General features: G+C 39.9%; 3 protein-coding genes across 6 annotated transcripts in view; all 3 read left to right on the top strand.

Annotated features, from left to right (window-relative positions):
• The window catches only part of fam120c (family with sequence similarity 120C), a 28,958-nt gene extending 24,902 nt beyond the window's left edge, over positions 1 to 4,056 (top strand). Inside the window, exon 17 of the mRNA XM_042004799.1 lies at positions 9 to 4,056. Coding sequence (XP_041860733.1) covers positions 9 to 263 — 255 coding nt within the window. The 3' untranslated portion in view covers positions 264 to 4,056. The remainder of the gene's footprint in view (positions 1 to 8) is intronic.
• A 5,288-nt stretch (positions 4,057 to 9,344) lies between these two features.
• Positions 9,345 to 17,576, top strand: hsd17b10 (hydroxysteroid (17-beta) dehydrogenase 10). The gene is made up of 6 exons (XM_042004813.1): positions 9,345 to 9,439; positions 13,301 to 13,465; positions 14,038 to 14,202; positions 15,861 to 15,989; positions 16,055 to 16,163; positions 16,565 to 17,576. The coding sequence occupies exons 1-6, from the start codon at positions 9,416 to 9,418 to the stop codon at positions 16,753 to 16,755; spliced, it is 783 nt and encodes a 260-aa protein (XP_041860747.1). The 5' UTR covers positions 9,345 to 9,415; the 3' UTR covers positions 16,756 to 17,576.
• Positions 17,577 to 19,394: 1,818 nt separating this feature from the next.
• LOC121652167 (neural cell adhesion molecule L1.1-like) overlaps positions 19,395 to 26,936 on the top strand; it is a 66,170-nt gene continuing 58,628 nt past the window's right edge. For all 4 annotated transcript variants that reach the window (XM_042004796.1, XM_042004795.1, XM_042004794.1 and 1 more), the window contains exon 1: positions 19,395 to 19,579. The gene's annotated coding sequence lies outside the window, so the exon portion shown is untranslated. The remainder of the gene's footprint in view (positions 19,580 to 26,936) is intronic.

Here is a 26,936-nt window from a genome sequence, read left to right as displayed (position 1 = left end):
CAAATTAGACGTCGACATCCCCTCCCTCCAGCAGCCCCCCGAAGCCATCGGAGGAAGCGGTGTCCACGCCAGAGACTGCAGCTCAGCAGCTGAACGGCGGCTCCATGGCCTCCATCAGCCAGCCTCTGGAGCTGGCCCTTCTGGCCCAGCCAAATCCATGTGCCTTAGCCAGCAGAGACAACCAATCAGAGGGGGCAGAGGTGGAGCCCCCCTGTTGCCTTGACGACTGCCCATCAGATGGAGCACTACAGAAAGAGGAGTGATGGCATCACTGCCAGAATGCACTGCTCTCAGAGAGTTTTCTGTGTTCGACTGCCTTTCCCTGTTTTTGTAGCCCGTTCTGTTAGCTGTGCATGCTGTCACATGGAGCAGAAATAGCCCGCCCCGCCCCCCCATCATCTTGTCTCCTGCTCCATCTGACAGATCAAAGCAGTGAACTGTTGCCCCCTTTGAGTTTCTCATGTGATTTTACATTCAAGGTTTTCCATGAGTACAAAAGCATAGCTCTCCCCCCAAAGAAAATCCCAAGCTTCACCTACCCATATTCAGAGCAGAGTAAGTACCAATCCTTCTCACCCCCTCCACTGAAATGAACTGGATGTTTAGTTGGGGAATCTGTACAGTTTTACCTTCTTACAGGTTTTAATGGTCCCATTAAGTCACTGCACACCGACGCAAAATTAAGCCTGTGGTGACTGAGTGGAGGTGGTTACCACGGTTACAGCTGCTGGGCCTGGTTGCTGTGGTCAGTAGTTGTTTATTGATGAGACGTTTAGAATGACTCTGGACAGGATGGTGTACCATTCTGTGCAGTGACAGCCTCCCTCCTCCTCCAAAAAACAAAAACAAAACTAACAAAAAAAAACATAACACACACACACAGCCACACACACACACAAACCCCTTTAGTTAAATTGAATATTGATTTATTATTGATGACTGGAGCACTTAACAATTATAGTGTGCAGATTTATTCTGAGCTGTGTAGCAGAGCTCAGCTGTGCTCAGAGACCCCATGAATTTATGCACCTTAAGCCCTGAAGTATGCAACATTAATGTCCCTTTTGTCCCAAAGCTTTGATTGTATTAACCCAGCAGAAGCACTTAACGTTGTATTTAAAGAGAATAAATCACAAAAAGCCCCTGTGTGTCCAGCTAACTGACGGCGTGTCCTCCATGACACGTAGAGCTGCGTTTAAACTTTATTATAGACGGCAGAATGTGAACAGAGTGGTTTCACACAGAGAAGCACTTTGTTTTAGATTTTCAGCCACACTGGACGGTCCTTCCCCCGCTGGAATGAAAACGCTGTGGCACCTTCATGACCCGAGGCCAAAAACAAAGGATTAACGCTGCCACGTGGGGTAGACCATGGACGGAGAGGGTGGGAAAACTGCTGCCAGGCAGACAAATCTTCCACCAGAGAGAGTATACGTCGTCCACGTCAGAGACTCCAGGAATCATTTCAGAGTTGTATAAAGTTATTTTAAGAAGCCCCCTCCCTCTCCTCCTCATCCTCTGATGGGGCAGCTGTTTGGACAGCTTTCAGCCCTGCACATCTCTGGTGTGTCACTTTAGAGCAGCAGGAATTTTGACTCTCTGCTGATGTTTTATTAGAGCACTTATAAACCCCCCTCCCCCATTTTGACCCCGATAGGTGTAATCTGACACAGAAATGGAAGTTCATCCTTCTTCCAGGTAACTGGAAGCTCATCTGCAGGTGTGAAAGTAGTTGACAGGCAGATGCTGCCTGAGAAATGCTCAGTATCTCTAAACTTTCCACTAGCACCTGGAATCAGCTGATTCCAGGAAAACGTCAACAAAAAGCACCTTAAACTTTCCACCTTGTTGGTGATGTCACTCTTTATGTGCCACAAAGTTGACATGACTCGTCTGAAACGTGGTTTTAGAGGAGAAATCCTGACTATATCTGTTACTGTAATCTCATCAGACACCCCCTCAGCCCTGAGCCTCGGCCTGCGCTCAGCTGTGCTGTTTCTGATGCCATCAGACAGCAGAGATTCAGACGCTATATATTGGATGTTTTCAGCTGTTATTAATCGGACGTTTTCAGCCTTTATTGATCAGACTTTTTTAGGTGTTATTGATTGGATCTTATAGTTGTGCAGACGTTAATAAGGCTTAGAGCAGGAAACAGCGTGGAGCCCAAACACAGGATGTAAAAACCAGGCTAGAGAAGCTCACTCCACCGGCCGATACTACCTCTAGGATCACTAGAGTCACATTAACAGATCTAAGGACAAATACTCGTATTACAACAACTAGAAGATGGCTCCTACACGGCGAACCAGACCACGGTCTGGAGTACGACGCCCTCTCACAATTTGCTCGCCATACACACACACACACACACACACACACATACATACACACACAGACAGTTTCAGTTGTATTTGTTACCAGCAGCATTTATGAAATCAAGTTTTACCTTTAGAGATAATTTGGTAACAGATTCTGCTGACGAACTGTCTCCATGGACGGGTCAGAACCAGATGGTCAGAACCGGTCGGCTGGTGTCGGCCCTCCACACACACACTTGGATGTTAAATCATGAGTTAGATAGTTTTTGGGAAAACAAAGTTTTTGTTTTAGTGAAATAGGTTTATGATAAATTACTTTTTTTTCTATGCTTTCAACCCCCCACCCCCACCTTCACTTATTTGCCCTAAAACACCAACCACCCCCCTCCCCCTTCCCTTCCCACAGTCACTTTTAGCTGCCATTTAAACTGTACACCCCCCCCCCCCCCACCCCCACCCCCCACCCTTCCCCAGGCATCTCGGTCATCCCATGGTTCTATGCCCCCCCCCGCTAACAGGCTCTATAAACTTTGATAATCAGTTTCTGTTTGTATCTAGCCAGCGTGAAAAAGAAAAAATGAAACCAGTTAATCCAGTTGTGGAAATGATGATGTTTTAACTATTTTTGATCTTCTAACCTTCTACATGGCTTCAGTTAGCACTGAGACACGCTTAGCCCGCTAGAGGTCTAACTTTTTACCTGTATGTTACCTGGCCGTTATCTTCACCATTTATTCTATATGGACGTAAATATTTCACCCTGTTTTTCATCCAAGACGTCGTCTGCACTTTGTTTCGTTTTGTCCCTGATGAAAATTTAACTTGTTTTTATTCCAAGCTCGACTCTGCACAAAGCTGCAGGACTTCTGGAAGAGTCCAGAACCATAGTACCCCCCCCTTCCCAAAAAAGAAAAAAAATATACGTACCCACCCTGAAATTTTGAGCTCCAATACGAAGTTGTCTGATGAATTAAAGAAAAGATGTTTCAGCATATGTCTGACAATCTGTGGGTGTTGTATTTCTGGTGGCCGTGGAGACAGACGGGGAAAGGAAGTCACATGATAAACAGGCAGGTTTGGGTCTGTGTGTGAGTTGTATTCAGGAGCTGTGGGAAGATCGATGTTTACTTCCTGAATCCAGCATCTGACACCCGTTCAGCTGTGCAGGGGGGGGTTTCCCTGTAAATGTTGAATTTTGTCTCCAGGACTCTGTCTTGTCCTGCTGTTAGAGGACAGAGGGTGAATCTTCCTCCAGACAGTTTGTTTTCCTGTTGATCTGAAGTCAGAAGCAGCTGATGACCTGAAAAGTGACCAGAAGAAAATGGCTTAAAAATGTTGAATCTGACTGAAGGATGTGAAGTAAATGTTTGTTTATCAAAGACAAGTTCTGTGTTTGGACACTTCATCCAGTTTGGATAGAAGTTGATATTAAATGTTGGTTTTAGGTGGAAAACAAGGAGCCTATTAGATGTTTTTCTCCACGAAGCCATAAAAAAGCCCCTGTCCCTCCCTGCTTTGTGGAATGGGAGAACATGAATCCTCTGAGGTTTTCTTCCTGTCGTTGTATTCTTGTCCTCTTTGGATGAAGGTCCCTAATTTCAGTCTGTCTCTACACCACCCACTCCCCCCTCCACCCACTGAGTTCTAAACTCCAGGACCCCCGTCTGTTTTTTGAGAGCATTAGTCACGTTGATACATGAGTACTTAGCCCCCCTCCCAAACTTTGTGCAGCGGAGAAAAAAAAAACAAAACAAAACAACAAAAAAAATGGTTAAAGTATCCATAACATAATTGTTATAGAAATATTATCATCATCATTATTGCTGTCATAATTATGGTTGGTATAATTTGTCATCGTTAGCATTATAGAAGCACCAGTTGGTCTGTGGAAAGGTGAGAAAAGAAAGCTTTTTTTAAATTTGATTTTTATTGTTCTAATTATTTTTTTCTGTTTTGTCTGACTGTTGGTGGTCTGATCTCACTGAGGGACAGAAAGAAGGTCCAGAAAGAGACAAAGATGGCAGTCATGTTTGTACTGGTTGGGAAATGACTTACAGTGCTGAAATAAAATTTATTCTTTTAGTAAAAAAAAAAAAAAAAAATGTACCTGTGGTGTCCGTGTCTTGACTTTCACTGGAAACAAAGAGTTTTAATTCACTCTGAAGATGTTAGTCTTCCTTTTACAGTAATTTTATTCATAGTTTTTATACCTTCAGTACAGATCAGATTCATGCTTTACAGAGAACTCCAGATGTGAATTCGTTTTATATTAAGTTTGACTAAAACATGACTTGAACCTCCCCGAATAACCGGCACGCTTAAATTTGACAGCCATGTAAAACAAATTAAGTTTGATCAGAACTTTAAAAAAATCTGTTGTATCATCAGTAAATAAGGTCACAGATAAACAACACTGCATCTTTTAGTTTATATGTATGGAGGCAGAAAAGTGCCACAATGCATTAAAAACGGCACTGAAATGTCACTTTATTGGAATGAGAAATGCACAGATGAATAAATGATGAAATGTATTGATTTCATTTAAATATTTCATTTTATTTAAAAATGTATTTTCACTGCTGCAGCACATGATGAATTTTTTTAAAAAAACTGCAGTAACAAATGGGTTTGGCCATCGAACACCTGGATAAATCCTGCCACGAAATATGTTGGAGCTCTGCAGGAATTTTTTTATTTGGGTCGTGACCGTTTGAATGAATTCATGATGCAGCTCAAGAAACATGAAATCATTAAATAGTGAAATAAAGTTTTTACTTAAAGCTAATGTAACCATTTAAAAGCACATTTGATTATGAATTTGAAAAATTACAATTTGTTGAACTTCAAACTGAAGACTTTAGGTAATCCGTTATATATTTTATCATAGATGCATTCATTTCCAATATTAATGACATATGTACGTATTAACTAAATTTATTTAATGTGTTTATTTACAGTTTAAGTTGTTGACATAATTATTTAACACTGTATTGATGTATTTTATATTGCCATTTATCTCCCTCCTGGGCTCTGTTGTCCTAAGGTGAAGCCATGTTGACAGGTCTTCACATATATGAAGCCAGAACCTGTGGACAGGTGTGCAGGACCACAAGGCATGGAGGTAGTTGTCAGTACAATGTGAGCAGATATTTGATTATTTCAGACCCATCCTGGACATCTGTTGTGTTGTACAATGAGTTCTGTGAAGAATCTTAAAATGTATTAGTTGCATATTTGAATTCTCATTTTAAAGGTGTTTAAACTTACACTACGATTCAAAAGTTTGGGGTCACTTTGCCATGGGATTCAATAGGGAAGTGACCCCAAACTTTAGAATGGTAGTGTATTTGTGACTATACACTTTGATTAAAGTTACATTGAAGGTCGGTCCTTCTCTTTCAAAAACTGTTCAGTTTCCAATTTCAGAATAAAATCGCTGCAGCACTGTGCCGCAACTTAGCCAGAGCACATCAGAGTGCAGAGAAATTCTCCATATTCAGCATTAACATCAGAGAGGAAAGCTTGAAACACTCTGTAGTAGAGCCTCCATGCTCAAATTACGTTGACAGTTTTCACAACTGTGTTCTTCACATTTTCAAGATTGACTGTCTTAGCACAAAGAGCTTTTGGTGAATGAAAGTGTATTTTAATAGCCCCACCTCCACTCCCCTTCATCACAGACACCATTAGTTTGTGCTCACCTGTCATAGCTGGAGCCCCTTCTGTTGTAACTCCACAAAGCTTTTATTATTTAAGTCCCACCTTGTCAGCTGAGTCTGACACAGCTTCATAAACGTGCTCACCTGTTGCTGTGCCTTTATGACTCTTAAGCTTGAGCAGCTCCTCTGTAACGGCAAAGTTTCAGCTCCCTGCACATAAATAAGCAGCTGTGCTGTGTCTGTGGCATCAGTGCCCTCATCGCATGCAACGGGCCAGTTAAACATTGACTGCAGACTGCAAATGGCCCAGGGGCCGTAGTTTGGACACCCCTGCTCTAGTGAGGAGTTCTAACTGAAATTCCCAAAGCCTCCTCCTTTTTCTTATGGGAAGGAAAGGAAATGAATTTTTCCTCACATTACTGCTTGTCCTGCCAAGTTTTTAATTCTAAACAGATTCTTGAAAATCTTCAGTGTTTTATTTAATAATAATAATAATAAAATGGAGGAAACTAAGTTAACTTTGCTATGATTGGAGGTCATCTCCAGAGGAGGTGTTGCTAGACACTCTCATTAATTGGTCAGATTGTTGCTATGACGACAGAGCAAAGAGAAGTAAAAAGTAAGAGCGCTCACTCTGACGCTATTTCAAATAATCAACTTTCCATGTTTTCAAGCCTCAGCCCAAAGCCTGATGTTCAAACCTGAATATGAAACAGTCCTTTCTAAAACATTTACATTTTAATTATGTTTTATTTATATTTACATAAACGGTGTGTTGTTTGCAATGTTTCTTTTACTTATTATTTACTTGACAGGTAGTTATATGTAATTTAGTAAACAAGTGGATTGAACTAGATTAAAAGATGAATTTTTAACTCAAAAGTCAAACATCTCCCATACCCCATGTCCCTTGTGGTGCTCTGATAGGTTGAAATAATTAATTATAACTTATTGTTTATTTTTATTTAAATAATATAAATTCTCCAAATAAGTACTAAATATAGATAGTATGACTCTGCCCAATATTGATATATCCCTTTGACTCCAGATATTAAGAATTATTTTGGCTTTGTTCAATCTATTCGTGAAGTGTTACCTGGAGTTTGGAGTTTTAGTTAAATTGCCAAGATATTGTACAGTCTGGCAGGAATGTTATCAAGAAAATGGCAGGAACAGTTGTGCAGTGGTAATATTTCACATTTAGAGGTATTTCATGTCAAACTGGATACACTGGAGAATAAATTCATTAAGCTAATAGAAGCTAAGCTGGTGTGGAGGAAAAGTCAGTAAGGACACTGTTCTGTGGAGAAAGAGCCACAACACTGGTCTTAATTTTGGATAAAAAAAAACGGTAGCATCGGCCAGATGACAGATGTTAAGTTGTCAATTGAAAATTGAAATACCATTAAAGGAGATCTTTTATGATGGAAATATGAATATATATCTATATATATAGATATATAGATATATATAAATAAGACAGGTCATCAGATAGAACTAAAAAAGCCACAAAAGAGTATAAACTAAGAGACTGCAATAGAACATAAAACCCACAAATCATGACAAAAAGTTTGGAATCAAGACAGTGAAGTGTGATGGGCCTCCACCTGTCTAAACATTTTTTCTTTATTTGGTTTAGATATTAGGGCTGAGATATACTTACTGTATGTATGTATGTATGTATGTATGTATGTGTGTATGTATGTATGTATGTATGTATGTGTGTATGTATGTATGTATGTATGTATGTATGTGTGTATGTATGTATGTATGTGTGTATGTGTATGTATGTATGTATGTATGTATGTATGTATGTATGTATGTATGTATTTATGTGTGTATGTATGTGTGTGTGTGTATGTATGTATGTATTTATGTATGTATGTATGTATGTATGTATGTATGTATGTATGTATGTATGTATTTATGTGTGTATGTATGTGTGTGTGTGTATGTATGTATGTATTTATGTATGTATGTATGTATGTATGTATGTATGTATGTGTATATATTAAGGCTTTAAAATTTCCATCAATCTTTGGTATCTGGTCATTAATTCTATCTATGAAAACTTCACACTCAGTTCTAGAAAAATGTTTTGTAGACAGAACTATAAAAACTTGTGATATGATTATCTATGTTAAACTTATCCTCACATAAACAATCATCAATAGTTTGGTAATAGATTTGTTGTCCTGCCTCCTTCTTTTCTTAATTAAGGAAATAAGTAATGCTTTTCTCACCCTCTTCAATCCACCCAGACTTCGAGCGAATAATGCACCCACAACTTTTTCAGTATAAAGCTCATCAATGATTGTACCTGAAAAAGTTGCTATTTATCTTCCTTACATAGCAACTACAGAAAAAAGTAGTCTTAGAAATAATGTCACTTTGCTTCTGTATTCTTACCTTATTTAGTTCCCTGCCTTCATAAATTGCAATTCTTTTCACTTTAAATTTGAACCACTCCCATTTATTAATTGTGGCTGACCCTTTAAGCAGAGAGACAGAATTTTATTACATAAGGAATCACTTTTGAAAAGATTTCAGTTGAATTTCCAATGGAAATATTTCGGTCTAGAGACCTGAAAGTAACTTGCATTAGGCCAAGTATACTGTGTTTTGGGTTGGTAGTTAAATAGATCATGAGATCTTGAAAACTCAAAATGTAAGGACTGAAAGAGGGAATATGAAAGTGAGAAAGAAATCTATCCTGCCACTCAAAATGGTAAAATCACCACCAACAGTAACTCTGTTAGTGGAGTGGATAGTTTTTCAGTTAACAATTATTTTCTGCCTGTTGTTAAAGTAGTAAATCCATCCATCCATTATCTATACCGCTTCATCCAATGAAGGGTTGCGGGGAAGCTGGAAACTAACCCAGCATTTAGCAGGTGAGAGACAGGTACACCCTGGACAGCTCACCAGGCTGTCGCAGCCATAAATATTCACCAAAATAAATTTACATGGTGGTGTGATGGTTAGCACTGCAGCCTCACATCAAGAGCGTCACTGGTTTTAGCCTTTTAAACAGCGTTTTCCCCCTCTCTCTCTCTCTGTCTCTCTCTCTCTCGCTCTCTCTGTCTCTCTCTCTCTCTCGCTCTCTCTCTCTCTCGCTCTCTCTGTCTCTCTCTCTCGCTCTCTCTGTCTCTCTCTCTCTCTCTCGCTCTCTCTCTCTCTCTCTCTGTCTCTCTCTCTCTCTCTCGCTCTCTCTCTCTCTCTCTCTCTCTCTCTCTCTCTCTCTCTCGCTCTCTCTGTCTCTCTCTCTCTCTCTCTCTCTCTCTCTCTCTCTCTCTCTCTCTCGCTCTCTCTGTCTCTCTCTCTCTCTCTCTCTCTCTCTCTCTCTCTCGCTCTCTCTGTCTCTCGACCGGCGCAGTGACTCATCTGGCATACAGACAATCTTTGGTGTGACGTCGCTGCCTTCCACGATCCAAGATGGCGAATATTCGGTGTGTGAAGGTGAGGAAAACTCAGATGAAACCTGCAAACGTTGTGGCTTGTAAACCAGTTATGACCTCCTTTGGGGGAAAACGACTTGTTAAACATTAAATGAGTTTATTTTATATGTAAATAAACCGTTTTCTCCGTCAGATTTCATCACAGTTTAGAAGTTTGTTTCTATGGTTTAACTCCAGATAACCTCAGCACCTGCCCTCGCGCTCCACATGTGAGAAACTACAGGGGCATTAAAAGGTCCATTAATGATCCTTCAGGGTGCCTGGAATTTAATTAAATTAAATGTAATAGTTTCTCATTCGTTTCTAGGCTGTTTAGACTCACAGACCTCTGTACAGGAGCGAGACTAGAAAATGTTTGATCAGGGGACCACAAGGGCACCATTCGGAATGGGGTGGCTCATGTAAATGAGACCTTCAACAAAAGAAAAGGGGTCTATGTTTCCTGTTCCAGCACATTTGAATCACTTGAACATAAATAGCAAGGTTCTCTTTCAAACGTTATCATACGGTGCTGTCCTTGTACCTCAATGCGTGTTTTGTGCTGCCATGGTTGTTAAGTCAGTTCCTCCACTAGTGGGCAGTGCTAGGTTAACAGTTCACTTCCGTGAGTTGACGTCATTTTCAGACACCATTTGGCAACGGTAATAGATAGCTGTAAAGTTGTTTTCCAACCACCCAACACACCCTAAATATTTGCATAGTCTTTCTTCAAAAGCTTGTGCAGTTTTTACAGTTGTTGTCCTTGTCATCATTCTTCTTCTGCTTTTTTGTTCCTTTCCTAATTCTCTTCTTCTCTGGTTTGTTTCTTTTGCCGGTCGTATGTCAGCTATTCTACTCAGGACTGCCCCATGATTTCCGGTGGTATTGTTCTGTTTTCTGCGTCAAGTGACGGATAGCTAAGCTCCCTGAAAATGGACCAAATTATGTGCATAACCGACGCAGAAGACGGACGGACTTGTCCGTCTGCGTCGAGCATAAGTGGGCCCAGATGGAAAGAAATCACAGATGCAGTTATGTTGCCCAGATCTCTTTGAAATATATGAAGGTGAATACGGTTTTAAAATTATGTTATTTACTTTCTTTGCTGTCATTTATTCATATAAATAAATAAAACACATTTTGCATTCAAAAGCTTTAAGTTTAATTTTGTTTTTAATAAGTTTAAAATGTGTTTAAGAAAGAAAAGGGGAAAAAATCGATTAAAATTTTAAATCGGATTTAGTTTAAAAAAAAACAAAAAACGTTATTTTCAGGCCGTATCGGCCAGCCCTGGTCCTAATGAAACAGTTTCATTCAGTAGTTGCTCAAATTCTTAGATCAAGTGTTTACGTTAAAACCTCCAGAGGATACTGGCTCTATTTTAAGCTGTAATACAATTTAGAAATTACTACAATGACTTAGATTCGGCTTGTTGAGCTGTGCGTGTTCCCGTGATGGACATGAAGTTCTTGGCGTAACACCAGGGCAAAAGAAATACTCTGGCTGCTTCTCACTGGAGTTTGCTCAAACCAGTTTACATGTGCTTTGTGGACTTGGAGAAGGTGTTTGACCGTGTCCTCCGGTGGCTCCTGTGGGGGGTACTCTGGGAGTATGGAGTGCCGGACCTCCTTGTATGAGCTGTCCAGTCCCTGTACGACTGGTGCCAGAGCTTGGTCCGCATTGCTGGCTGTAAATCGGATTAGTTTCCAGTGCGGGTTGGACTCTGCCAAGGCTGCCCCTTGTCACTGATTCTGTTCATAACTTTTATGGACAGAATTCCTAGGTGCAGCCAAGGCTTTGAGGGGATCTGGTTTGGTGGCCTCAGGATTGGGTCTCTGCTCTTTGTTGATGATGTGGTTCTGTTGGCTTCTTCGGGCCGTGATCTTCAGCTCTCACTGGAGCGATTCGCAGCCGAGTGTGAAGTCAGTGAGAATCAGCACCTCCAAATCCGAGACCATGGTCCTTAGTCGGAAAAGGGTGGAGTGCTTTCTCTGGGTCGGGAATGAGGTCCTGCCCCAAGTAAAGGAGTTCAAGTATCTCGGGTTCTTGTTCACGAGTGGAGGAATGATGGAGCGGGAGATCGACAGGCGGATCGGTGCGGCGTCTGCAGTGATGCGGACTCTGCATCGGTCTGTCGTGGTGAAGAAGGAGCTGAGCCAAAAGGCAAAGCTCTCGATTTACCGGTCGATCTATGTTCCTACCCTCATCTATGGTCATGAGCTGTGGGTAGTGACTGAAAGAACAAGATTGCGAATACAAGCGGCCGAAATGAGTTTTCTCCGCAGGGTGGCCGGGCTCTCCCTTAGAGATAGGGTGAGAAGCTCGGCGATCCGGGAGGGGCTTAGTGTAGAGCCGCTGCTCCTCCACATCGAGAGGAGCCAGATGAGGTGGCTCAGGCATCTGGTTAGGATGCCTCCTGGACGCCTCCCTGGTGAGGTATTCCAGGCACGTCCCACCGGGAGGAGGCTCCGGGGAAGATCCAGGACATGCTGGAATGACAACTGGAGTGACCACATCTCTCAGCTGGCCCTGGAACGCCTCGGGACCCCCCCCCCCCCGGATGAGCTGGTGCATGTGACCGGCATAGGGAAGTCTGGGTGTCCCCGCTTAGGGTGCCCCCACGACCCGACCCAGGATAAGTGGCAGAAAATGGATGGATGGAGATTTTATAAATTTATTTTGTATTTATTTCTTGGCATATTTTACTTATTTATTTAATTATTAATTATTATTATCAGCATAAACGGGTCAGTAAGTTAAACTGTTTAGAAAAGATCTTTTAACTCAGTTTTGTTTTTGGTATATTTTTTAAAGATCCAGCAGACCCAGAAACTTCTTCAGAATGACAACCATCTACTCTAATACAGTTTTATCACTGCTGTTAGTACAATTATCAATAAGTGATTAATATACTAATTAATATATTGAGGATGTGCAGCATATCAAATTATGATTTTTGCTTTTAGCTATCACAAAATCATTGATATCAACAAAACAACTGTTATTATTAAAATGATGTTCAGAATGACATGCACAATTCTGTTGTTTCTGAACAATAAGCAGCTGTGGTGATGTAGACTCCTCCACTGTTTAAAACAGCTACAACAGACCTGGTGTTGTGGCGAAATAAGCACCCGTCCTGCCGCAGTTCCTCCGAGCTCCGGTTAGGGTAGGCGATGTTCATCAGTCTTCACCGCATCCAGACTTTTACCTGATTTGTCCTGGTTTACTGTCACATATAAATCTCTATGAAACCAGGGCTCTTCAACTGGTGGCCTGCCCGCCACATGTGGCCCAGAACCAACTTCCATGTGGACCAGCCTATGGATCTGCCAATAGATCAATCAATAAATAATAAAAAAGACTTCAGAAATTTGTACGTTGATTGAGGAACTACTGTAGTATGGACCATGATTGTAAAACTCGTTAGCCTAGCGATTTTAAACCCATAATGCAGCGTTTTGTTGTCTTTCTCCAGCCCAAAAAAACCCAAGATTTAACCCCACCTGGACTGACAAATGTTTATTTTACCATCACATTCAAATGCAAAACCTTTGTGTTTAATTTGCAATGAGCGTGTGGCAATGTTTAAAGATTACAGTCTGAGGAGGCACTATGTTGAGAAACATCAGACATTTCCATGCAGACATCCCAGGAGAGGGCTGCAAAAGTGCAGTTTGATTGCATCTTTCCACCGGAGCTGCATGTCCATAGTACGGTCATACTACAGCATAGGAGAGCTATTAAATACATTTATTTTTTAGTTTTCTCAGCTTTGCACATTCATCACCATCCTCTAACGTGCTGACTGACAGATGGCAGCCCTCTGATTATTCTACTTTTCTTACTTTTACTTTTCTCTGTGGGTGTGCTGCTTTTTTAGGGTATGGTTGGCCTGGTGACGGGGGGTGCGTCCGGTTTGGGGCGGGCCACTGTGGAGCGTCTGGTTCAGAGTGGAGCGTCTGCCGTCATCGTGGACCTGCCGTCCTCTGATGGACAGACTCTGGCAGCCAGCCTGGGAGACCGATGTGCCTTTGCTCCAGCAGATGTGAGTCCATCAGTTGTCTGTCAGAGTTTAACATGAAACATTTCACTTTGAAGCTTATTAAAGATGGTTGAAATAATTTCTCAGGGGTGGCTATTAAATGTTTTTTGAAATGACCAGAGAAATACAACCTCAGATGGGAAAATGTCAGGATGTAAGATGTAAATAAAAACAAAATTCAATGATTTCCAAATCTCATCAACTCATATTTTGTTCCCAATAGAACATAAACAACATATCAGGTGTCGAAACTGAGACATTTTATGGAAAATATGAGTTCATTGTGAATCTGATGGCAGTTTATGGTCGTGGCTCCGGATTGGATAAAACTTTTTTGAGCTAAACTTTCATAGCTGCACTGATGTCTCCCATTTGTATCCTGTCCTTCAGCCATACAGATGACACTCACCTGCTACAAAATTTATGGTCCATTAAATCTGTCCTGTATTCTGTTATCCACGGCATGCCAGACTCTTCACCACTTCCTGGTTTTATTTTGGACAGTGTCTAAAACGAAAAATAACACAATGTCCTTTGAAATGTGTGGGTTGAAACCGGTCCTTTGTTGTTTCCAGGTGACGTCTGAGGCAGACGTGCAATCAGCAGTGTCTCTGGCCAGAGAGAAATTTGGGAAGTTGGACCTAGCCGTTAACTGTGCTGGCATAGCCGTAGCCGTCAAAACGTACAACTTTAAGAAGGACACCCCTCACAGTCTGGAGGATTTCCAGCGTGTGATCAATGTAAGACTTAGTTTTCACCTTGAACATCCTGGGGTCCTTACGAGACTTGCAACCTTGGAGGAACATTGTTGTTGTGTAAAGATCTTCAGTTTAACTTTGAGTTGTTTGTAGAAAAAAACATTTAACAGCAGAAACTGTTTTTATTCATCATCTCAGAAGTTTGGTGGTTAAACAAAAGCCAAGCAAACAGGTTGCGGTTTGTTCAGATGCAGCTTTGCTAACCTAAGCCCGGCTGCCATGTTTTTTTTGTTTGATAGAAGAGGCTTTCTCCTGCAGCCCTTCCACACATGGCTTGAACTTTTTAATTTAAAGTGCTAACTGAGGCCTGGTGTGTCTTAGATGTAGTTCTTTTGTGTTTTATAGTTTCTCTAAGCATTACATGGGCTGATTTCTTCTATTGTTAATTTTTATTTATGGATTCATTTGATTCTTTTTTTTTTTTTTAATGTTTTTATTAATTTCACAGACAAAAGTCAAAGACAACAAAAGTCACTTATCCCCCCTCACTTACATATTCTTGTCACAGATCAGTTAAAGTGAAAAATAATACATATCCCTCCTTCTTACTGTAAGTAGATAAATAAATAATTACACAGCAGATAACATGCAACGCAGTGGTCTTGTCAATGAGATGAAATGAGACAGAGAGGCGAGATATGGTGACATGTTGGTTAACAGAGGTGAGCATTTCATTTGTCTTGTAATGTCTATAATTTAACTAATCATACAGCCACAAACAGAATCAAACTTTCCAGGTGTACCCCTCAGAATATACTTAATTTTCTCAGAGTCTAGGTATAGCACGAGGTCCTTTACCCACAAGGAAGCTTTGTAGGTAAATGGAGATTTCCACTCCAGCAAAATTCTTTTACATGCTAATAAGGATGCAAAGGTGACACCGTCTTTAATCTTCCTCCTAATTATCTGATAATACTCCAAAAATGACTAATTCTGCACATGGCATCCATTTTATGGTGCGAATCTCACTTTTTAAAGCATAAAACCAACCATGGTTTGAGCATGGGGTGGGGCCAGCGGTTCCCAAGGAAAATAGAACTAGAGTTAAAACCATGTCAGAAAAACCAGGAAACTGGAAAGTACTTTAGGTGAGTTGAGCTTTGGATGAGACAGATGCTGCTTTAGGAAAACAGCTCTGCTATGTACAACAAGTAAGTAGCTGATTTCTGAAGTAATCATCTGGCTTTTCTTCAGGATGAGAAGTCTCCAAGTGGCTTCATACTGTCAGATGCTGATATTTTGAGACATATAACACACTCTGGTCTTTCTTCATTACCCTCTTTGACCATTACCTGATCAAGCCGAGGGCAAGATACGCCTCATATTTTCTTGTCTTATATTTTAGTAGTTGTTGATTCATTGTCTTTCACACATTTAACCATGTTTTGCTAGCAGTGCAAAAACTTTAAGTTTTATTTAGCTTTGCTGCGGCCCCCCCAACGGGCTCAAAAGGCACCCTTGGTGGGTTCCTCTGCTAAGTGTAAACATTGGGGTTTCATCATATTAGTGCTTATAGACACTTTAGGGCAGGGGTTGCCAACTACATTTGACCTGGTGCCAAACGTTTTGTTTTGGCAAATGTGAAAGTAAAAGATGAATTTTCGCATAACAAATGAATAATCAGCTGGTGTTTCCTACAGGTGAATATTGCAGGAACGTTTAATGTGATACGCCTTGCTGTTGGTGAGATGGGGAAGAATGAGCCTGATGCCGACGGACACAGAGGATGCATCATTAACACTGCCAGTGTTGCAGCTTTTGATGGACAGGTAGGTTTTAAATGAACATAAAACTCTGGTAGATGTTCTTATAACCATCTGTTTTACTTTTTAAGGTTGGACAAGCAGCGTATTCTGCTTCTAAAGGCGGCATCGTTGGCATGACACTCCCCATTGCACGAGATCTGGCACCCATGGGCATCAGAGTCATCACCATAGCACCTGGTTAGTGGACACACTTCAACACAAACTGGAGAAAGCAAACGTTTTGTTTTTCTGTTGTACATTTGATATTTATGTATATATATATATATATATATATATATATATATATATATATATATATATATAATGTGTGTATATTATTACTGTTTTTAATTCAGTGCAGTTTTATGTGTAGTTATAATGTTTAGTTTCTTATATGCACAAGAATTCCAATGTGCCTGTTTGTACTTGTGCAAATGGCAATAACGTCTATTCTATTCTATTCTATTCTATTCTATTCTATTCTATTCTATTCTATTCTGTTCTATTCTGTTCTATTTGGTTCTATTCTAAATGTTGGTTGAAGACAGTTTCAGCCATCAGACAAATAGCAATAAACTCTATTCTCTATTCTTCTCCAGGACTCTTCTCCACTCCTCTCCTCGCCAGTCTTCCAGAGAAGGTGCGCTCCTTCCTCGCCCGCCAGGTGCCCTTTCCCTCCCGCCTCGGAGACCCCGCAGAGTTTGCCCACCTTGTGACGTCGTTGGCTGAGAACCCAATGATTAACGGGGAGGTCATCAGACTGGACGGAGCCATCCGCATGCAGCCCTGAATCTGAGTTTTAACATGTTGGCACAAGAAACTGATCAATATGCTTGTAACGTCTGGTGTCTTCTGTAGAAGGTCTCATAAACTCTCCTTAATCATTCGATTGTATGAATCACATCCAGTTGTTCTGACACTGAAATTATTCAAAATTTATTTAAGCGTCAGTTATACATAAATAATTCTGATGTGACTTCCCACTGGCTTCATTGATCTGTAGTAATACCAGTTAGAGGACAGCTAAATCTCTAGTGCAGGAAATGTTCTTGGTTTGAAGAACCAGGGACGGATGTTGACGAGAGCGAATCCAGAACTTCTTTTTAACAATAATCGGGTCAAATTTCAGAACTTCAAACAATAAAATAAATATAGAGGGTTTTAATTTGTTATGACTCAGATAATAAGGATTTAACATCAATTATGAAACTCATTCTGCTGCAGGATTTCAGTATATTTAGTTTTTCAGCTTTGAGAAGACAGAGTCTCTGTGTTTGGAGTGCTTTATCCTAGCTGACATTCCAGAAAACAGAGCCACTCTTATGTCCTTTGGAATGCTGTAAACAGAAGGAAAAGACAAAAACATTAAAGGTCAGACAGGAAGTACCACATGGACATGATTCACGTTCAAACATGAAGCAGAATACTATAGTTCTGATGTGTGATGTGTAGTCCAGTAGAGTTGTTTTTTTTTTTTTTTTTTTTGCTCTAACTACAAGAGCTGTGTGGTGTGTATTGCTAAAACTTTTAGCAAACCTGTCGCCATGGTTACATGGGGTTTTTTAATGCAGAATTAAATAATTCATAATTAAATATTCTGATTTGTGTTTACATGGAAATCGTAATTCCAAATTGAGGTTTACATGGAGAACATGTTTAATCGCCTTTATTTAAATCTGGGAGTTGGGAAGGGTTTTGATTGGACAGGAGGCAGATGTGACATATTTTCCTGCTTCTTTTTGTTTCATCTACAACATGGAAGACCACATAAGAACCATTTTGTTCTGATTTTGATTATAGTTTTGAAGCTCGACACTAGCATACTACTTCACTTTGGTCAGATGAGGAGGAGAAGAGGTCGCGACAGGAGAAGGGAACAATTATGCCCAGAACAACTGGAATTCATTTAAAGTGGAATGGCCGTATACATGATCAAGGAATTATTCAATTCGGATTTAAAATCACAATAAATCAGCCACTTACTTCGAATTTAAGTTTAATGGCCTTTTTCATTTAGAATTAGGTGTTTACAAGGTCATTTTGAAGAGGATTTAATTTTTATCCTGAATTAAAGGGGAAAAACAACTCTCATGTTAACGTGGGCATTCACAGCTAAACGTGCAGTTTCTTAAGCTGGAAAACAGCCACTCTTATTCCCTTTGGAACACAGCCTGGGAGCATACTTGGAGCACATTTCACCAGCATCAGCCACGCCGGCCCTACTGTGTGCAGACGCTGAGAGAGTAAAAATCCAGCTTTACTGCCAACTTTCTCTGCTTCACTGATGGTCAGATAATTTAAGACAGAAACCAGACAGTGAAGCTTAGATCTGCTGAGTGCAGCAGGAAACTGGCTGTTAACAGAAGATTCATTTTTGCTTCTTGTTTTCCTGTTCTCGTATTTGTCTTTTTGCTCCTCTGCACATAATAATAATATAGTCATCTATATTGCACCTTTTACTGTTATGGAATTAGAAAATGCTTCACAGAACAATACAAATAAAATACATAAAAAAATAAGTCAAACGGTAATAAAACCCACTGTGTAAATAAAAGCATGTTTAAAAAGCCAGATCTTTAACTGTGTCTAGGTGTCTAGGCAGTGAAGGGAAAGAGGAAGAGCGTTGTATCACCCAGGGGCCCTTTCTTTAAGAAACTCATTACCTCGAGTCTTGAAACAAGTTTTTGGGACCAACAGTAACATCCAGCCTTCTGACCACAAACAGGGTCAGGGAGTAAAGCTGAAACAGGACACATAAGGAGCAGCTCGACCATCCGAGGCTCCAAAAGCTGGAGTCAAGATTTTAAAATGTGATCTAAAATTCACTGATAACCAGTGAAGGGAGACTAAAACAGGCTGATTCAGACCTGTTTGTGTGTTTAAAGCCTTGCAGGATGATTTGAATGCGGTTAACCTCCTTACTATTTATAATTACAGTTTTTTAAATGGGAAGATATAAAAACACGAATAAAAATCTCCAATTCAACTTTGGACACAAGAGGTTTCAATTTGGAAATATTCCAGAAACGAAAAAGATTTTTTCTTTTATTAACTGTTTAGCGTGATGATAACACACATGATAAAAATAACACCAAGGATCAGCACAAGGCTGGATGGAGAAAACTAATTTACCCGTGAGACTAATTCTAAATAACTTCCTCCAGCTGCTGGTTTTTCTTCTGTCAAACCCACAGGCCTTTCTAGCTAGAAATAAAGGCTTAAATTAAATTAAAATTTTAAATATCCAGAACAGGCTAAAACCTGATTGGCTCAGAGAAAAATTAAAGATATAAGCCAGAAAAGGGAGAGGGGAGGATAGGATGGAAGTAAAGATGAAGAGAAAAGAGACAGGGAGAGAGGCTGATGTCATCTCTGTGAAGCAGCCAATCAGGAATCAGGGGAGAAAGGAGGGAGGGATTAGAAGCAGTGTTGAGAAGGGTGTGTTTCATGTTCCCCTCTGGATTCAAGACAAAAAAGACTGACGGATACGAGCAACTGGACAGGACAAAGAGGACATGGAGACAGGAAGACAAAGAGAGATGGAGGACAGAGCCTGAAGAGGACAAATAAAGCAGAATAAAGAATAAAAGATAAAAAGACAAAGACCCACACAGGTAACAAAAGCATCACAGCCTGGGTTGGTGTGTGTGTGCATGTGAGTGTGCGTGGACCAGTGAGGGTGGGCAAGCTAAAGGGTGTGTCTGTACAATAGATCTGAGCTGGACGGTGAAGACATAGTCTCTGAGAAAACTACAGGATTGATACTGAGATGAAGGTTAGCAAGGATGGATGTGTGTTAGTGAGTTTATGTGTGTTTATGTGTGTGTGTGTGTGTGTATGTCATAAATACGTTGGTTCTTAAAACAGCTGTGTGTGGAAAATAGCGTGCATGTTATGGGGGGGTGAATGGTTTTCAGGGAGGGGCAAACCTACATGAACATTCATTTTAAATACAGATATTCTCCTAGTGATGGACATTGGCTTTGTGGTAGTGAGTGGACATCCGAATGTCCTGAGTGGACATATAGGCATCCTGAAGGGATGTCCTGAGTACACATAGATGTCTTGAGTGAACGTCCTGAGTGGATGTTTGGTTTGTTGTCCTGAATGGACATCTGGATGTCCTGGGTGGACATCTGAACGGTTCTTTTTAAAGGAGTTATTTTAAAACCCAAAGATACATTCATTTTCTGAGTTAACTATATAAATTGTTCATTAGGGTCAAAAAGCTATAGAAAATAAAAACATTGACACTGGCTCGTCTTTGTTAGGAGCAGAATCATCCTCAGCCAGTTTGAGTAAAAAGTACTCAGATTACAATGTCAGTATCCAGATACTGGACTGGAATAAGTAAAAGCAGGAATACAAGAACAGAGTCTGTAAACCTGGAAATACTTGTATAAGAAAATAAAATCTTATAACGTTCACAGCTTCACTGATGTTACCTCAAGATCAGCTGAGTCATAGTTAGCACCCCTTTACTATCAGCTCTGTTTGATTACTTTAATCTGGAGTTCTGCCTCACTGATGATGATGCAGCACCTAAAGTTGATCATCTTTAAGCTCTTCTATCAGTATTGTCACATGAACAAGTTTCTTAGTGTATATATATATATACATATATATATATATATATATATGTATATATATATGTATATATATATATATAAACAATTCTAAATAGGCCTGATTTAGCCAAAGGGCTAGTTTTCATCGGCTGTCCCTCACATCAGGCTTCCTGGAATCAGGAAAAACAGATACAGAAAATTGAGAAGAAAACAAGTGTATGTCTATCTAGAACTGTTAATCAATGAGCTAAAACGGATCAAAAAAGTGAGCAGAGACAAGTGATAATGACATTTCTGGAACCTACACAACATAGAGACAAGGCCACTAAATCCCAAAACAAGACAACCGCATAACTAACACCAAATAAGAAGAAAAAGAAGACATAAAATAAAAAACAGTCAAGCAAAACATGCAGGCAGAAGTCTGCATATGCATGCATCAAAGTACGTTACACACAAGCAAGCAGCAGGAGTTAACATGTTCTCCGTCCCTGTGGGGTTTTTCCAGCTTTCTGTCGTAGCTGCTGATTCATCATTGATGTTGGGGTGAGCTTGCATGTGGTTTGTCTTGCAGCTGGGTCAGGGTTCAACATGGGTCTGAGTCTAAACAAGGTAGAAAGAGGATGGAAAACAGATTTAAAATGGACTCTAATTACTCTGATTACTCCAGATAGGACACAGACAATGTGCACGTGTGTGTGTGTAAATGTGTATATTCTAATATAAACCAAACTAAGCTTAATCCCAGTATGCTGAAGCTTCCCTGCTTTGGTTTCCAGCTAGAGCCACATCATTACATAACTTTAATCATCTCTTCACTCCAAACATGTCTTTCTTTCACTGACTTTCTCTTAGTTTCTGAATCCAGATTTTATTTATAGTTTTAAGGCTTTAAATGTCATGGCTTCATCATGCTACACCAACAGGTTTGTTTTGGTTTTATTTGACTTTCTGGATGCTGTAAATGTGCCTTATTAATCCTCTACCTCTACTGGACTGGGCAGTTTCTACAAATACAACCTCCAGTTACACCAGTTCTTCCACCAGAGCCTAGTCAAGCTGCAGAAAAACTAAAGATAAATCTGCAGCAGTGAAGAAAGGACTAACCCAGCTGGCTGAAAACTAATATTATATGCTATATACTAATATGACAAGGTATTTTGGGTGGTCTTGGGGATGGGAAGCTACATGTGTCACCACAGCTGTCTTGGGACAGATTGTTGGAAACATGGCAGCCAATCCACGGCTACAGCCTCACCAACCACTACGGAACATTCATACACCTGTGATGCAGACACTGGAGGCAAGGAGGGTGAAGTGTCATGTCCAAGGACACAACGACAGATCACTGGAGGAGTTGGAATCGAACTGCCGACCTTATATTATTGGATGACCTGCTCTACCACCTGAGCCGGCTACTATTTCTGCTGGTAAACAAAACCACACATCAGATGCCAGAATAGTTTTGCCAGACCTCTGGACTCAAGAGTCCAGTTTGATCCTGAAGCTAAAACTGTGGTCCAAAGAATTCACACAGCTGCTGTCATGACTGGTATGAAAGGAGAGAAAGTAAATAATGACAATGGCCAAGATGATGGCGGTTCTGATGAGATTTCCACTGTCAGTCTGTAAATGTAGAGGGCTGCACATCTGATTTGTGTCTGGACGGGTCTTGTTTCCAATCAATCAGTGTTTCCAGTCACTGACAGGATGATGGTGCTTTGATGAGTGAAAGGAAACAGCAACATCCCACATGTATCTGTTGTGTGTGAATTAAAAGGAAGAATAGTGGGTTAATGAAGACCGTGTTTCACCGGTAAGACACTGATGAGTGAAAGCAGGTTTCTTCAGCTGCCTTTAAACTGGAGAACTGAAATGTTCTAGAGATTATTCTAGAGCGCTGCCATGTGAGAATATAAATGTCAACTAAACTTGTTTTCTGATGAGAGTTTTCTGGAACATCAGCTGGTTGGATGTTATAGAAACGTGTCAGTAATCCTGCTGCTGTTTACACAAGTGTATGCCGAAGAGTTGGTTGTGTTTGCTGCTTTACACTCAGTCCTTGGTGTTGTGAGCAGATATCAGCAATGACAATGCAAACAGGATCTGTTCTCACCATCTTTCAGCATCACCTGCATGATCTAGCTCATTGGTTCCAACCTGGGGCAAAGAGCAGAGGGGGTCCCCAAAGATCTGACTGTACAGATCTGTGTGATTGTTAAAATCAAGTCCATGTCCACACAGAGATGAGTTAGAGTGTATCAGCTGTTGTTTTTATTTTATATATATATTTTTTAATCATCTGTACAGTTTATCCACATAGAACAAGTATTTTTGGGGTCTCAAAACTGTTGGGTCCCAAAGTGAATAACTTAAAATCTGCTAGACAACAATATATTAAAACATATATCCTTGGTCAGAAATAAAAAAATAAATAAAAACAAACAAACTTGCATCCAATCAGTTCTGGTCCATGTTCTGTGGTTTAGTGAGGTCAGTTCTGGTCCATGTACTATGTTTCGTGAGGTCAGTGAGCTACAAACATGTCTGTCTTGGTAACCTGAATTTTTTCTCTATTATTTAATTAATGAAACATGCGTGAGAAACACCACAGTGCAGAAGATTGGTCCGTACATAAAAAGAAAAAGTCAGGTTATATGTTGATGTTTATCTTAACTTTGGTTTAATTGAATGACTGGACTTAAAATCCATAATTTATGGTGAGTAGCAGATAATAAAATTGTGTAGCACAGCATGGTTTGAGCATTGGGCAGGTGAGAGAGTCCATGTGGGTCTTCAATGAAAATAGGTTGGGCTGGACTCATGCACTTCCTCTCACAGATCCAGGTCCTGCACAAAGCTTTCTGTGCTTGTGAGCAGCAACTGTGGAAAAATGTCTTAAAATCTCTGGTGTTTATGTGTGAAAACATTTTTAGTTTCCACATAAAAACAGACTCTTCTTTTCTTCCGACTGGGAAGCGCCTTATTCAGGTGTTCTTATCATATCTTTTTATGCGACAGAAACTCGGAACAGTCATTGGACAACGGTGATCAGTTCCTGGTGTGTTGACCGAGCTGAGGGAAACATCCAGACATATGATATAATATTGTTTTTACAATAAGGTATTTTGATATATGAGAATGAATCATTTGAGTCTTTGCGGCTGAAACGATGGAGATGATGATCAACTTACAGAGTTGGTGTGTTAACCGTCACACAGTGACCTGGCGTCTTCCTGCAGGTCCTGACTGTTATTTTTATTTATTATTTTACTTACTTATTTACTTATATATGTGTCATCTTTATTCAGGCTCACCCTGTGTTCACTAAAACATATTCAACCAAGTCCATGTTTTCACATATTTAATTATTTTACTTGTTATTAATTCACTTTTTGTTTGTGAGAATTATTTGTGTTGGACAAAGATAACTCGCTCTTTTATAAAACCTTTTTATTTCAATATTTAAGACTTTTTCTTCTGTCTGCATATCTGTAGTGTTCAATTTTCAAAATCCAAAAATACACAATTTGCCTGTTTTTTCACTCTGATCCTGTTTTCTCTGATTTTTAAAAAAAATGTATTTATGTTTTTTTTCCAATAAAACACAAACTCGTGCTACTGGACTTCTTTTCCTTGCAGACAGTGATCCTATTGATCACTGCAGGAACTGAAGCAGATCAATGATCTTTACGTCTCATCAGCATGTAAAGGTTAATCTGGGATGTTTCTGACCTCTTTGTTTTGTGACTGAAGACTAAGGTAGTTTATAATTTTGGAAAACCTTTTTTAATGGCTCATTTCATGATGTTTTTCTTACTTGCATAAGAAGTTGTTAAAGCCCCCCATCGTCCTGGTAAATGCTCTGTTCAGAGAGTTCCACTGTATTTATTTCAGTCTGCCTGTATTTAAAGCGACCAGCAGATAGATAAACTGGTGGGACTTGATATTTTCATCAGGGGATCATTTTGAGACAGTGATTTTAAATTCTCTACTTGTCAGATTTCCAGTAAAATGCCTTTCCCATATAATTGTCATATAGATCCTGATACGCCTTTCACCAGCAAAAAGCCCAAAGAATAGGTAAGAGGAATGCAGCTTTTTCTTTTCCAGAAAGAAAGTAAATTGAGTCTTTTTGGCTTCCCACTGAAGCAGAAAACTGAAAAAAAGTTTTGGCTATTTTTGTGACATTTTTCTGACCAAATAAATAAATAAATAATTAATTATAAAATTATTATTATGTTTAGCATGAAAACAGGAAGTGTTTGTGCAATCTGTGTATTGTGAAACATCTGAAAACATCATACTGGGATTTGTAAAGTTGAAACTGGTTTTATTCACAGTTCTTCTCATTTGTAAAGTAAAACAATTCATTGTTTATTTTTGAACAAAATTTAAAAAGAAACTATAAAAATAAGATTTTTAGTCGTTTCAGAAATAAACTTCTGTGATGACGTTTTTAAACTTTAATGCTGCTGCATCTTCATCAGATTATTTAGTTTAAATTACAAACTTCAGATATGTTGGTATGAAAATACTGTACCAGACTTTGTTATCTGAGAGCTGCAGGGTGGGAGAGAGAGGGAGAAAAAAGATGATTCCCGCAAACAAGATGGTTTCTTTATCATTGTGCTATAAACTCAGGGGGAAACAGTGGGAAGGAACAGAACCATATTTTTCTCTGTATTTGAGGAAAACAGAAGGAGGGATGAGTGGAGGAGGTGGATGAGATGAAGGGAGTGGCACCGGAAAGAAAGCAGGGAGAGGTGTGGTGAGACGGGGTGGGGGATGGGAAAAAGGAAGGAGGCTCTGCACTGGGGGATGGGGGACATATTGCTGATGCTGTTGGAGTCAGGGAGTTACCATGGCGATGGGGGAACGATGACAAATTATGGGAGGGACTGGTAATTCACACAAAGATGGACACAGTACAAACTTATATGTGATTAAATGGCAGGCTGACATTAAATGTCTCATCTTCATCCACTTTAATGCTCCTGTTCTGTCTGGAAGGAAGACAAAGAGGAAAAAAGAAAAGAGAGGAAAGAGGAAAATGTGATGAGGAGGGATGGAGGAGATGAAAATCAAGGCTTTCTGAATCGAGTAAGGATGAAGAAATAGGATCTCCCACGTGGGAAATGGTGTAGCTTGGCTAACTTAGCTGCGGTGGCAGATGTTAGTCTTACAGCGTCACAAAGAAAAATCAGTATTTCATACATCAGCTCAGAACACCAGGAGACAAAACCTGAACCTGAACCTGAAACCCGAGTTGAACCCTAACAGGAAACTAAAAAATTAGATGAAACTGCAATAACCTCTACATTTCAGAATTATTTGTGGAATGACTCTGAGCAGCAAACTTCCGACACAGATGAATCACAGAAACTTGTTTTTTAGTATTTTATGAAAATTTATGACAATAACATATCAATCAGTTAATAAGAAGCTTTTGCCTAAAGCAAGTTAGCTGGAAACTTCAGCCTGATTCTGTCCATAAATCAGTAGATTCACCAACAACTGGAGAGCAAAGCTGCAACACGTTTAGTTCCCACCTGGATCATTTTAATCTGATTCATTTTTATTATGAACTCGGCTAATCGAATGTTCATTCACCAAGATTTATTTATTTATTCTTTTCTGGCTGTTTTTCATGTGGAAAACAAGTTCAGCAGCAAGTTCAGCATGATGTTACGTGTGAAGCCCTGGCAGTTATCAGGCTGCTCTGCTTCTACAGCTAGCATGTAGCCAACTAGCATGTAGCCAACTAGCATGTAGCCAACTAGCATGTAGCCAACTGGCATGTAGCCAGCTAGCTTGTAGCTAGCTAGCACAAAATAGACAGTTTTTTTTTTTTTTTTTACAACAAATAGACCAAAGGAGCAAACCAACAGCCCTGCTGCAGGGAACTCTGCTACAAAAAAAAAAAAAAAGAACTCATGGCCGACTAAAATCCTGAAATATAATGCAGCATACATTAGGTGGCTTTACAGCCATACAGAAAAATGGCCATGATTGCCCAAAATGTGTCCTCTTTGAGCGGCTTGATTTCTTTTGTTTTGTTATTATCTGCCAACAATTTGTTGAAAAGTTTATTATTCAGTGGGAATATACAGTGCTGAAAAGATGTTCATTAATTTTTTTCTAATGCTAAACAAACACAATAACAGTGAAAAAGGAGTAAGAAAATACATTTTCATACTTTATGTTTCTTTACATATTTTGTCTGTGAATTTGGGGGTCCCCGGTAAGAAGTTAAAGCTGTTTTGGGGTCCTTGGCATGGAAAAGTTTGGAAACCCCTGCCCTCAACAGTGATTTCAGTATCCAAAGACTTCACATTTGAAATCTTTTCTTTTATATCTGACCATGCCATCTAGAGTTAACCTCTTCTTGACTAGACCTGGC

The sequence above is a fragment of the Melanotaenia boesemani genome, chromosome 13, assembly GCF_017639745.1.
Source record: "Melanotaenia boesemani isolate fMelBoe1 chromosome 13, fMelBoe1.pri, whole genome shotgun sequence".
Classification (NCBI taxonomy): Eukaryota; Metazoa; Chordata; class Actinopteri; order Atheriniformes; family Melanotaeniidae; genus Melanotaenia; species Melanotaenia boesemani.
The sequence above is the reverse complement of the archived record's forward strand: the minus strand, read 5'-3'. Positions and strand labels throughout refer to the sequence as shown.